Raw genomic sequence first — 14,501 nt, forward strand, 5'->3', positions numbered from 1 at the left:
TGCCCCTACCTTGGACAAATTCAAGAGGAGGTTGGATGATCACCTGTCTGGGGTCTTGTGAACCCAGCATTCATTCCTGCCTGTGGCAGGGGTCAGGCTAGATGATCTATTCAGGTCCCTCCTGACCCTAGCTACTATGAAACTTTCAATCCATGGTATCCCATATTAGTTAGCTAGGTGGAAGTCATCAACCCTCTTGGGGGCAGGGTGGCTGCATAGTCTGGTAAGGGGCCCTATATGGGACATTGGGCTCCTAATCCCTGCACAAAGATGGAGTGTGAAGTGTTCCTGAGCCTCTGATGAAATGTGTGTAGAGCTCCAAGGACTATGTAATGAAACTACTGGGTCTGTCACCCTAGAGATCCATAGCAGGCTGCGGGAGTGGAAACTGTTGCACATGCAATTGACTAGAGAGGGGACAGGATCCAGATCTCTTTTCTTGACATCTCCAAGCAGGGATAGAGGGAGGAGTTACTGTGAATGGGAATTCTCCTTAGTGGGCATGGTCTTCTGTAGTGGCCAATAAGTCAGAGCTGCTGTGTGTACTTGGCATTCTCCAGCAGCCTGGGGAGCCAGCCAAACAGTCTGGGATGTGTGCACTGGGCCCACCAGCTGTGAGCCAATGCCAGTGCAGACTGTTGGTCAGCACACTTGTCTGCCACAAATGCTGAATGCTTGTACAGTGCTTTACACCACTCAAATTAAACCACTCAACTTCAGTTGGTTGATCTGAGTGATTGTATTCACCCTCAATCTGATGCAAAATTGAAAAGGTGGACATCTTATCTTTACATCAATGGGATTGCTATGGAAACATGCACATTAAAAAGGATTAGATATTTCTAAGTAAAAATGCAAAATGATACAACCGTATGTCCTATTATTTCTTTTTGTTGCTTCCATCTGGTGTACTCACCCATCTCCTGTTTTATACTTAGATTACCAGCTTTTTGAAGCAGGGGGCTTATCCTTTGTTGAATATTTACACAGCACTGAGTACAATGTTTTCCTTATCTCTGACACACTACTGTAATACAAATGAATAATTATAATAAATTAGATCCACTCCAAACAAGACATGAATTCAACAAATTCTAGTTTGGGACCAGAAAATAGACTTGAACAGGTTAACCCCAAGAGAAAGAGTTATTATCATCTAACTCTAAGTACACAGTTCAACTGTGCAACTCTTCAAAAAAATTATATGCACACACCATATCTTTGAATACTTGAACCATGTTGTGGTGGTGGAATATCTGCATATCACCCATAACATTCCTTTAAATGACAAATCTGAAGCAACTTTTCCCCCAAAGTTCAACAGATAGGAATATATGACACATGCAATATTCATGATAACAACAGAATTTTGTATCCATAATTTCACAGCTGGGATTTGTTTTGGAGGAATTTTCACAGGGCTTTATTTAAAAAAATGTAAATGCTCTGCCTTACCAAAGAAAATGTGTCTTTTACAATGCTGGAGGTCATTGTAAATTCTCTCTTGGCAGCCCAGCTTTGGTGATAGCTGAAGAGCAAAAAACATGTTGAAAAGGTAAAGTTTTTTCTCAGTAAGACTTTTTAAAACTGGTGCTTCAACTCACCAGAGACAATAATTTCTACTGTGCTCATTCACATTGATCCCTCAGCTTATTCACAGTTGGGCTCTTGTGTAAAAACATCCGTTTTCACCTTGTACTGTACAGAAAAATAAAATCTGTTGTTGAAAACTAGTACTTCTTATAATATGCTGACTGAATTAATGCAGAACCTCTGGATTGCAATAAGAAGCAGGTGACATTATGAATATTCTGTGTGAAATTAAGGTACAACTTGGGGTTCATATATAACTAATTCATCCAGGCTGCAACCCAGAAATAATTTACTTGTCCCAATCTGATTTTCTCTTGCTTTAAGGAGAAAATAAATCTCAGCAACCTATGAAAGAATGTAGTTTGTATTCACATGGTTAGCTACATGAGCTGGAAAGATGAGGGACTGAATCAGGGCAAGCCTTGATGCACTCCCATCTGCCTTCCCCCATCCCTTCTTTTGGCAGGAGGTAAACAGAAAAAATGGTGGTTCCTTCTACATGTAACTTGTTATTGGAAAAGAGTAAGAACTGGCTTCTTCTGTTTCACAGAGACAAGGCCATGATCAAGTTCCCAGTTCAGGCTCAAGTAAGAATGTTTATGTGAATAACAGGAGCTCAGAGGCTAGGGCTTAGAGGCTAGGAGCTCAGAGGTTAGGGACAGAAATTACACATAAACTGGTATAGGTGATCAGGGACTTGTTCAAGTCCATAACACAGCAGAAGTTCAGCACTCATAAACCACTTTCAAAAAGGTCAAAACTAGTTTAAGATAAACCTGGATGGATGCAGTATTGGACTTAATTGATTTAGGTTAAATAGGTTTATTGAACTTCTGTCCCAGATCCTCTCCAGATTCAAGTGAACTCACAGTCCCCCAGGCTTTGTACCTCCCCTGCAACCCTCCCACCCGCCACGTGGGCAGGCTAGCCTTGAAGGCCCAACCTGTCTGCTCCAATTGAGCAGGGAGCATGCTGTATTGCCTCCCCCGACTTCTAGCCTGAGCCACTGCACACATGTGAATGTCTGTTCACTTGCTTATCAGTTCTATCTTATCAGTTTAAACTAACCTTCAAAGATTGAGTCAATTCAGGCTCAGGCTTTTTGACTGTCTGTACTTAGCCAGATAGGCTGCTGTACCTGTGGAGTGTACCATAAAACTGGATGTGATTCTGGCTAGGTACAGACATTGCACTTTTACTAGTGTAAGTGATTGGAAAATGGATTATACCCATAATAGAACAGAAGTTTGGCACATATAGACTGGTTTTAAAATAGCAGAACCTTGTCTAAGATTTGCCCCACCACCATCAAAGGGCATATGTGTATTCTGTTCACTACCAATCTAAACTGCATTGCTTACAGGAAACCCATAATTTAGATTGACTCTGCCTTGGGCTTTTTGAATGTCTATAGCTAGCCTCTCTGAGGATAAGAAGGAATGTTAGTATGGAAGTCTTCCTTGGAACAAAGAATAAGTTTGCATTAAATTCTCTGCTTGTCATTTATTAGTAGGCTATTATGTTTGGTGACTCTGTATATGTCTGTATCTGTGTATACAGTAACGTAATTCATAATCAAATTATTCTAAAAATACGGAAGCAAATCAAGACCATAGCAACAACAATTTGAAGACATTCTCTTCCTGAAATCAGTTGTGATTATTGCTTGGTACTTTGTGAAAGTACTTTAGAGAATGGTATGAGTTAGAATGGGAAAACTTGTGATGGTTACACTCCAAACATAAAGGCAAAGAAACAAATATCTGTGAAGAATCAGGAAGTCCACATCCTCAGAGATATTTAAGTGCCTGAAGTCAAGAACAGACAGACAACCTTCTTGCTTTACACAGAAAAAATAGTGTTTTGAATTTCTCCTTCTTTTGAAACGAATTCAAGTATTTTGAATCTGTAGCAAAGAAAACAGCAAACGCAAATTTATTTTCACAAAAATAAGTAGGAAGACAGTAGGAAAATATAAAATCAAGGATATCACATAACTATAACTTGTATTGATTTTAGTGGCTGCATATCTGACAGTAGGATCTAGCCTTCCGTGACTGAAGAATATTACTACCAAAACATGCCCCCTCCCCGCACATGCAACCCTAACCCCACTGTTAGACAGAAGGCAGGACAGAGTGGCTATAAACTAGAGAATGAGTTTATAAAGTGCCACCTGCCTACTACCTAACTTCAGACTAGAGACAGAGCTAAGTACCTTTCTCACCTATAGAAAGATTAAAATATTTTACTGACAGACTGTATTGTTACAGCTAGTCTTTGGAAATATGGTTATCTGTGTGAATGTGAAGGTTTCTATGAAAGTATTGAGTGGATGTATGCTGGGATGTAAAAGGATTTTATTGTAGAGGTGAGTCATTTGTGAGTGGAACTGAGTGGCATTTTTCATATAAATTGTGGTTGGTCTAAATGTTAGTAGTGCCTACACTGGTGTTTTCCATGTCTTCGGTGATTGTGCTGAGAGGAATTCAACAGCTGTGACTGTAAATACCAGAAGTTCTTGTATGTGAATTTCTTTGCTAATTTTTTCATGTATGTGTTGGAGTGAGGGGGCAGGGTTAGGCTGAAGGGAGCATCCAACAGCAAATACTACTGCAAGTTGCTTAGTGATTCCTGGGAGCACGGGTGGGGAGCTGAGGCAGCTGTGAAGCAGCTCCAGCTCATTAGCTCTTCCTTAGGCTGATGACACCAGGTAAGGCTGAGTGTAGGAGAGCCCAGGTGCTCACGGAGGAATAGATTATGCAGGAAGTCCTATCTCAACTGAGAGCTTCCTCTCCAGATAGACTGTAGAACAAAGGAACTATTAATTACTGGGAGATTAATTTGATCCTTGTCATTAACCCTCTAGCAGAATGAGATTTTATACCAGCTGAAAGAGATGGGAACTCTTAACTTTTAATATCCAGCCTTATACAGTTCATCAGCTTTACAGATTACAACTCTGACAGCTCTTTATGTCTACCAGTATATAACGGCCATTCCACAGGCACAGACTCTGACTTACTTTTTATAGTGATTAGGAAATCAGTTGTTAAACCCTGCACTGCTATTCTTCCAGCATCCCATTGTTGTTCCATATTTTCAGTGAAGTATCACTGTGATACAATTGAATGTTGCAAAATATAACCAGCCTTCACTCAGTTTCCTGTTTAGCTCAAAATTCCCACCATGTTAAGTAGCAGCAAAGCTGAAAAATTATTGTACATATCTACAGAGGTACAGGAGACCCTTGCCATTTGTGGGGGATCCATTCTCGAGATCTCCGCAAATGGTGAAATCCACGAATAAGGCACTATGTTCATGCACACCGTCTGCATTCATGCAGCCCTCTGAGCAGCAGCCCTTCTCCCCAGCCCCTCCCTGTCCCAGCTCCAGGGATGTCAGCAGGAACAGAGTGGGGAGTGAGGAGGGGAAGCCAGCAACACCAGGCTTCCAGCCTGGGTTTGCCTAGCCTGAGTTGGAGGTGGGTGGTCTGAGAGAAAGCTGTGAGGTGTGGGAAGGGGGCTTCAATCCATGCAGCTCCCCTCTCCATCTCAGGCCAAGCAAACCCCAGTTGGCATCTCATTGCTGCTGGTTTCCCTTCCCTCCTCCCTTCCTGCTGACAGCTCTGGAAGTGGGGCTGGGATGCATGTGCCCAACCTCAGTTGTGTGAAAAAATTAAACCTAATGACAATTTCCCTAAGGCTGTCTAAATCAGACTATCTTCATCTGATACCTCATTTGATAAGGGTACATTTTTTTCACGATTGGCCACTTCAAGAGTGCTCTGCAGCCATACTTGTGTGTCACAGTCCTTTTCTCTACAGTGGCAGTGCCCCCCAGGGCTGCCTGGGTGGGCTGTTAGTGGGTGGGTGCTGGCCTAGCTTGGGGAACAGTTGGATGAGGCTGGGTGCTGCCTCCAAGGTAGGGCAGCACTCACCCATTAGCCACCTGCCAGGGTGGCCCCAGGGTGGGGGTGCTACCACTATGGAGGAATAACAGGGTTCCTTCATAGCTCAGGGCCCACTGGCAGATCCACCCCTGGCCAAGGGAGAGGCAAGCAGGCTCTGCAAAAAAAAAAGAAAAAAAAAAAAAAGAATTAGGCCCCTCACCACTTATTTTTTTTCCAGAGAAGCCTGCCTGCATGAGCTGCTGGTGGGCTGCGCAGGCCCTGAGCTGTGGGTGGGACCCAGTTCTTCCCTCTGCAATGGCAGTGCCCCTCAGGGCCTCCAGGGTAGTGTGCTAGCAGCATGGGTGCTGCCTCAGTTTGAAGGCAGTACCCCACTGGATCCAACTGTTCCTGAGCACACCTGGGGAGCAGCGCTTGGCAGGTTTCCAGTGGGCAGGCTCAGGAACAATTGGATCTGGCAGGGTGCCACCTCTGAGCTGGGGCAGCACCTGCATAGCTAGCACCCTGCCCTGGCAGCCCTGAGGGAAGGACCCCCCGCCCCTCCATAACTCAGGGGCTGCAAAGCCCACCAGCAGCTCACATGGGCAAGCTGCACCAGAAAAAAAAAACTGGCAAGGGGCCTGAAACTTTTTCTTTTTTCATGAAGCCTGCCCACCTCTCCCATGGCTGGGGGGAGAGCTACCAGCAGACCCTGAATTGCTGGGGGGTGGTGGGGGGGGTGGTCCTGCTCTCTGCAGTGGTGGTGCCCCCAAGGGCCACCTGGGCAGGGGGATTGCAGACTGGGGCTACCCCAGCTCGGAGGCAGCACCTGGCTTGATCCAACTGTTCCCCAAGCGCATGCTGGGGCAGCACCTGCCTACTAGTAGTGCATGAAGGCAGCCCCAGGGTGCACTACAACTGCAGAGGGAAGGACTGGAACCCCCTGCTGCAGCTCAGGGACTGCTTGGCCTGCCAGCAGCTCAGCCCCCCCACCCTCCACCCCTACCACCGGAGAGGTGAGCGGGTGAGCAGGCTCCACCAAAAAAAAAATTTTTTTTAAAGGATCAGGCCCCTCATGACAGTAATGGACAGAAGCCCCTAAATTGAAATAGTGGGTTTTTAATCATTGCAATTAAAAACCCACCATTTCAATGTAGGTGACTAAACCCCTATCATGTGTACAAATGGCCAACTTGCTTACAGAGTTGGTAGGTTAGTCACAGTAAAGATAGAACTACTTTCAATATAATTTTGAAACATGCATTAATGTTTTTGCTGCTTATGTTATTTGCTGATTTCTTGCAATCAAAGATATCATTTTAAATTTACACGAATCCATGTACAGGATAATGTTCAGAGCCTCTTTCTGAACATGCCCTCATTTACAACAATATTAATTCCCCACAGCTCAGGGACTGCTCAGCCCACTGGCAGCTTGACCCCCAGCCATGAGGGTGGGGGGCAGGTTCCATGAAAAAAAAAAAAAAAGGATCAGGTCCCTCGCTGCTTCTGCCTTCAGCCCACCTTTCCTGCAGCAGGGGGTTGGGAGTGAGCTGTCAAAAGGCTACAATGTTACAAATAGCTACACTGCAAACTAAACTACATGTGGATGTGGTTTGGTTTCCAACATAACAAACTCATTTAATTTATACACCCCTTCCACACATGCACAGTGTTATGCAATTAAGCCACAAAACAGCCAATATTTGTCATGTGTACAAGTGCCTGTTGATGCCTGATGTTGGAGTCAGTACCTTCTCAGGATTTTTGAAGTGCTGTGATTTACTGTCTGTACAAGAAATTCACTACCTCCTCCAAATGTCCTCCCCCTTTGCTGATTTTTCATCAACGTTGAGGGGGATTATTCTGCCCAATTTCTATTGTAACCTTCACCCATCTGCCCTTGATAACTGAATGTACGTGCAGTCTAAGAAAACTGGAAGTCTCCAGGCTCTATCAGTTTGTCACAGAAAAGTTCCTTAAAGTAATATCTCTTATATTGTGAAGAATGATCTATAACAAAAGAAGCTTTAAAGAATCTTAAGGTTACCTACTTCCTTTTGAATCCATGTTGTAGATTATAACCTTTTTCTTCATCTCTTTTTTCACTGGAACCTATCAGCCTGCAAGCCAATATTATCTCTAAAAGCCTAATGTAATGTATTTTGGACATATAAGATGTACCACCTATCTCCCCTCCCTCCACCCCCCATCCCATTTCCTAATGAATTCCATTTCTGGTTAATTAGTGAGCTTAATGAATACTACATTTTGTAGCCCTGCATGTAAATCCATGACAACCAGTTACCAGATTAATAAAGCTAGCTGACACTCTTTTGACTGAGATTAATTTTTAATGCAAAATGTAAAGCAGTACCAACAAGTGCATTCCCCTGGGTGCATCTACACAACATTTACTGTGCAGTTGACTGCTGGTTACAGGTGCTATCCTGATGCAGACTAAACAGCTCCTCAGCAGTACATGTGTAGATGCTACCCAGATGCCTGGGGCACAAGGGTGCTGCAATGAGGGGGCTGACTCCTGCAGCGCATGGAGCCAGAAGAAGAATTCCCAGGCTGACAGGCTGACCCCCGGGATTCCTGCCAGCCAGGGATGCTCCCACCTGGCTTCAGATGCTGCACATGAATAAACTCTGGAACTGATTGCTCTGGAGTTTATTCATGTGCGCTAATTGCTCGTGTAGATGTGCCCTCCGAGATACAATTTATTCTTTGGTTTGCTTCTGGAACAATGCTGCTATGTCCTAGGTAAAATATAAAATTACTGCCTGACTGCAGAATTTGAGCCAAGAATTATCTGTTTCCTGGTAGACTTCTTTTCTGGTAAACATTTTGGGGTCCTCCAATTCATTTCATCTTAGCATTTATCTGCCTCCTTTAGGTACCAACTCATCTGTGATTCATGTTAGTCATAAATTTACCTTTCCTTCTTTGGAAACATGAATTGTTCAGAGAAATTAAGCTATGGTACAGCAGTTCATCGCATTGCCTGTACAAAAGAAATGAGAAATTTAGCAATGTATTGAGAGTCTCAGACACATTTGATTCCTGTTTGACAATTCACCTACAGATGATATTACCCTATTTTCTAAACAAGTGTAATTCAATTTAGTCTGTATTTTTAATCGGTATTATTATTAGGAATACTAGCACAAAAGTATCTAGGGTTCTTAAACAGTAATTGAGGACCAAATTATGCTAATTGCTGTAGTAACATGGAATGGAAAGACAGTTGGCCTCAACAGCTTTTGAGCTATGTGTATGATAAAGATAAGAGGTAGATAGAAAAATCACATGGAGGGGAGCATGAGGTAATAATGTGTTAGCACACCAGCTGCTAGTTACAGCTGAGTGATTTGTCATCATCATTGTAGAGGTACACGTTAATAAGCCTGGAAGAAGTCAGTGCAATGGTTTTGTGGTTATTTGCAAGGATTTCCTTTAGCACAAAAGGTACGGTATGCAAATAGGTAAAAGTACAAGTTGTTTTAAGCTTTCTGTGATGTATGTTAATCAGAATCTACCTAGATTATGTTCCAAATGGATACTTTTTGTCCATTTTAATATTTTGTAGTTTCCATATACATACATAAAAGTTGAAATAAATGAGTTATATTAAGTAGTTTAATTTTAATTTTCACAAGCTTAAACATACTTTATTTTCTTAGCCTATCACCACCTGATATATTTCTGTAAATTGCAGGTGATGCTATTTGGAAAGCTTTTTTCTTCACTCCAATCTTTTATCCTGAAGACTCAAATGGTTGTTACCATTCCCATGTGTGTCATTGCCATGGAAGTTATATTAGACATCATGATCCACCACTACTCTTTGATCTCTCCAGGGACCCAGAAGAGAGAAATCCATTGACGCCAGAAACTGAGATTCATTTCTATGACATTCTTAATGTCATTCAACAAGCAATAAGCAATCACACTAAATCATTGCATGTAGTTCCTGACCAGTTATCATGGGGGAATATTTTGTGGAAACCATGGCTTCAACCGTGTTGCTCTTCTGTCTTTCTCTTCTGTTATTGTGACCATGAGTCAGGAGAATAACTGAACTTGCCAAAGGCATGAAAACAAAGAAATACAGATGCATGCTTTCTGGATAAACAAAGCTGCATTTTATTTACAAGAATTGAAACAAGTATTGTGGGTAACAAGTCTTTCTTGAACCAGTACAGTAATTAACTAATGACAAACCCAGGACTGGTCAGGGTCCAACTTGTCCATCCCTGGGCCACTCAGGATGGATCAAAGTACAGGGGAATGTTCCTCCCCTGCAACTCAATACACAACACCCTGGAGGAAAGGAGAGGCACACCATTACTCAAAGCCTGGGCTGCCACCTATGGTTCAAACCATGAGAGAATGTCCCCTTGACTTGGTCCTTCCAATCAGCTGATCAGCAGGACTCAGTGGGGTGAAGGGGGCATTCCCCTGCAGCTTAACCTGCTCTGGGAATGCTCAGAATGGGAAACTTGGGAATACCTCCACCCCATGCAGAATCCTGGGTCACCCTGGCTTCATGAATGGGGTGGGAAGCAGAAGTGCTGTGGCTGGAACTGTCCTGAAGCCCCAGGATAGTTTTGCCATCAGATAGTACCCTCCCTTTCCTCCTCTCCACCCATCCCCTCTTGCACAGCTCCAGGGTGATCTGGAGTTGTGACACAGAGCTGTACACTGGATAGGAGACAGATGCATTGCTGATGGAACTTTCCCAGAGCCCTGGGATGGTTCAAAGTATGGGAGGATGTCCTCCTGCCATACACAACTCCAGGTCACCCTGGGTGTAATCTGGACCTGATCACACAGGGAAGCAGATGCACTTTCATCTCAGGAGTGCCCCAGATAGATCAAGACATGAGATACTGTCCCTCTGCCCCTTCTTAGCACTAGGTCAGTTTGGTCCTGTGCGAGAGCTGGGAATCAGAGGTGCTGTGACCGGAACTGTTTTGGAGCCGTGGGATTGTTTGAAATATGGGAGAATGCCCAACATCCTGTACACAGATATGAAGCTGGATACATCCTAGGACTCCCTGGGACAATTCAGATAATGAGAGAAAGTGTCCACCCTGATCCTGCCAATCACCTGATCAGTGGAGAAAGGAAGAGAAAATAAAGTTGCAGGATAGGTGAAGGTTTGATTGATAAATTGACAGATGCAGAAACATCTTAATAAAGTAAGGTTTTGTAGTAGCATTGAACACAGGCAGCCAACATTGCAGTGGCACAATAAATGGCTGGCTGATTGTCCAATATAGTTTAGGGTTGACTACACAATAAACCAGAGCCCCATTTAACCAGAGAACTAGATGCTGATTTTTGATTTCACCAGTTTGTATGTGAACAGATTGGGCATACTGAAATGTAGACATAGGGAAGCAGAAAAAGGAATATGTCATAGGAAGCCTTGTGTAGCCAACAATTAAGCCTATTTTGCTGCAATCTGTTGGATCCTTCCTACTCCTTCAGTAAGGTCTATAACAAAATTAATTCTTGGGCACTACCCAGTGCATGGGTAGCTAGACCTGCCCATACCAGACATCAGAACTCCAAACTCAGGCCATACCATGAAGGTCTCTTTCCAACTATCAGACCATTTTTTCTGTTAACAGAAGGAACTGCATGAGAATCAGAGAGTGAGTCTTGCTTTAAGTATTTGCTTTGAAAGCCCCCAACAGGGTCTGCAGTTTTCTGAGAAGTTTAAATATAATGGAGTTTGAGAGTTCGAATCTTCCCAAAAGCCAACTGGATGTTGGCCTAAGGACATCTGCAGCACTTCAGGCCTAATTTTATTACCAGTGTTTATTCTGCACCTTATTCATGCACATTTTCTTTCTATGCTACAACGTGGCGAACTATTTGTATTAGCAGCTTGTACAAACAAGAAAACATATCAACAATCTATTAAAATGATTTGATGCCTGATAATATAGGGTGACTTGCTCCTTGTCAGAAAACACTAGTAAATGCCTGCATGTCCAACAGCATAATGCAATAGAGGATGTTGGATGGTATTAGCAAGTTACTAAATGCAAAAAATGATCTTTGCTGGTATTAACATTAAAAAACTGCTCCTGGGTGGTGACCCAGTTCTTTGGAGCTACTTGTCATATGAATGCTCATTGTGATGTGTAGTGTAGCTTTCTGCCTATTTAACCCAATGCACTGGAGTGTAAGGTTTCTCAAATTCATTTATATCTTGTCCTTTTCCTTGGCCACTATGATGCCGTATTTCTGTATTACCTGTTTTGGAAGCTTTGCCTCAAATTTATTATTTTTCATCATTCATCTAAATGTTGTGCCATGTATCCTATCTGAAAGTTGAAGATAACAAAGCAAGATCCTGTGCACAGTGACAAGGTAAGTCAGGTCACATGACTCCCTGCTAACCAGTATGAGTTATTTGTATTACAGCTGAAAAGCCATGTGATATCCATTCACCTTGGTTTCCTGTCTACTTTATTTAATTCCCAAAATATACATTAAATTTAGCAACAATAGAATCTGCACTTGTTGTACTACAAGTATTTTTATGGTCATCTACATGGATTTTTGAATCATGGATTTTTTGTAATGCATATATTTTTTGCTTACTATATAGCAATGATCCATTTGAACCTGTCTGTAACTTCTTCTCTTCCAGCAGCTGCTTGGCTGTGGGCTTAATATGTCCCTTAGTGGATGTTCTTAATGATATCCACATCCTTCTCTTTTCCTCTGGAAGTTGCTTTCTCAATATCTTTCTTTTCTTCATGAGGCTGGAACGGGAGTTCTTTGTCAGAGGAAGCCACTAATATGTGTTTCCTGATTAAGACTCTAAGGGAGATAATTCTTCCACTTATCTCCCTGGTGCCTTTTCTCAGCAGACCTTATCTCTTAGGTGTCCTTCTGATCTTTTTTTCTGGAAGATACATACTCTTTAAATACTTCCTAACCTATTCTTCCCTGCTTCACAATCCACAGCTCTTTGAACACCAGAGCTATTCTGCTTTTTGTCACTTAAAAGGTAAAAATCTTGATATACAAATTCAGTTTTCCTGAGCTTTACTATTCCATTAACCTTCTGTTTATTATTGTCTATGGCCTAGTAAAAATGCGTGAGTTAATGGTACATTATAAAATCAAGGAAATATTACAAATAGATAAATCTGGACAATAAAGCATATTTCTTGTTTCTGGCACAAATATATTTACAAAAATCTGATATAATACCACTTTTAATATATTGACATTGCAAATAAAATCTGAAATCTATTTAATGTTATAATTGTTGCTTCAATAAAGATTTTATTAAGTGTAATACCATATATTTCAGCACTTCTGCTAGATGCATTTTTGTTTGGTATATAAAAGAAAATTATCCCTTCTTCTGCATTACGAATGTACCGTACATTTCAGCTCTGTGTCTTATATTTTGGATCTCCTATGTCAGACTGTGATAATTAAAATATGCTTGTTTATATGCAGGATAAAAAGAGAAGCACACTGTACCATTTTGTATTATTGCATTTTCTGTCCTAACAAAGAAAAGTTTGTTTTTCACAGTGGGTGGCTAAGTCATAAATCCTATTTATTAACAAGGAATGTGCTTTTGATATGTATTGAGAGTGCCATTTTCATCTCTGTATGTTAATTATCCTCTGCCTATACAAATAATTTAACATGGTAACATGTTTGCAGTTTAGGTTAATTTAACTGGGTGTTTAGCTTCAGAGGAAAGCTGATCTTTTGGTTAATATACTATCAAACATCCCCAGGTCCATGTCTTCTTCCATGCTAGGCTTCCTGTGTGACCTTGTGAAAGTCAGGATGAGATCTACAGAGGTGGAGTGATGCTATGTGATACTGCTCCTCTAGATTGGTGCCAAGTTGCAAAAGAGGAATTCACAAACCTGAGTCTCAAGAGGGCAAGGCATTGTCATGCAGAGATACTCTGAGTTATCTCTGCACAAGTAGGAGTGAATCCTTTACTGGGATATTGTGATGATAAATACATTAAAGACTTTAGGATGTAGTGTTATTGCAGACTGTAAGTACTTAAAATCAGATCCTGAGGCTGATATTACCCTATAATAATTGGTTTCTAATAAGAAAGGAAACCCTAAGACATCTACATAGCAGAAAGCCAATCTTCTTCCTGAGTGCTGAGTAACATCCAAGCTAAAGGCTGGATCCTGCACATCCTGAACTTCAGGTTCTAGTATATATGGTTATTATTTAGTGCATGTAGGGTCAGAGCCTAAATATGAGATAACAGGTGGCTAAGAAGAGAAGCATTGGGGCATTCAGAGGAAGATATTAATGTGGTATTTTGAAGTATTTTTAATCTCAATTTCTTCCTCTTTAATTGGCAAAGAAGAGCCAGTGGAGGGATTTCAATAACACTACCAATAGTACAGAGAAAGAGAAATGAAAAGGTAAGATGTACATTGGTAGTGTTTTGCAGATAACAAAGTCTGTGTCTACACGGCATACTTTACTGCACAGTAAAATCTACTGAGCAGTAAAGTGTCACTATGAAACCATGGGTTGAGTTACTACACAGTAAAATAAGCTAATGTGCCATGAACAATGCGTGCCCCCAGAGGCTGGGGGGCACAGCAACTGCCTACAGGTGTCAGCAGCAGTGGCGGTGGCAGGGGTGTGGAGGTAGCAAGCGGGGAGCTCCTGCAGGCAGCCACAGAGGTGTCAGTAGTGGGGGTGGGGAGGGAATGGTGAGAGCTGACTGGCAGTCGGCGACCACCCGCTGACACAGCTGGCGGTGTCAGCAGCGGGGGGGTGGGGATGGTGAGAGGTGCTTTTTGCAGGGGGTGCACTGCCAATCTCAGGGGGTGCACAAGCACCCGCATGCACCACCTACACATTGCCAGTGAATCTACCACGTGTATTTACAGGTAGTAGATTTACTGTGCATTAGCTAACATGCAGTAGCACATGTGTAGACACTGACCAGGGGCAAATTTGTTCTCAGACCAAGAAGGGGTCA

General features: G+C 42.3%; 1 protein-coding gene across 1 annotated transcript in view; it reads left to right on the plus strand.

The window, feature by feature from the left end:
• STS (steroid sulfatase (microsomal), isozyme S) overlaps window positions 1-13,990 on the plus strand; it is a 215,891-nt gene extending 201,901 nt beyond the window's left edge. Inside the window, exon 11 of the mRNA XM_019525011.1 lies at window positions 9,207-13,990. Within this exon, the coding sequence (XP_019380556.1) occupies window positions 9,207-9,565 (359 nt within the window). The 3' untranslated portion in view covers window positions 9,566-13,990. The remainder of the gene's footprint in view (window positions 1-9,206) is intronic.
• The last annotated feature ends 511 nt before the right edge of the window (window positions 13,991-14,501 follow it).

The sequence above is a fragment of the Gavialis gangeticus genome, unplaced genomic scaffold (genome assembly GCF_001723915.1).
Source record: "Gavialis gangeticus isolate Ggan-Ray unplaced genomic scaffold, GavGan_comp1, whole genome shotgun sequence".
Lineage (NCBI taxonomy): Eukaryota > Metazoa > Chordata > Crocodylia > Gavialidae > Gavialis > Gavialis gangeticus.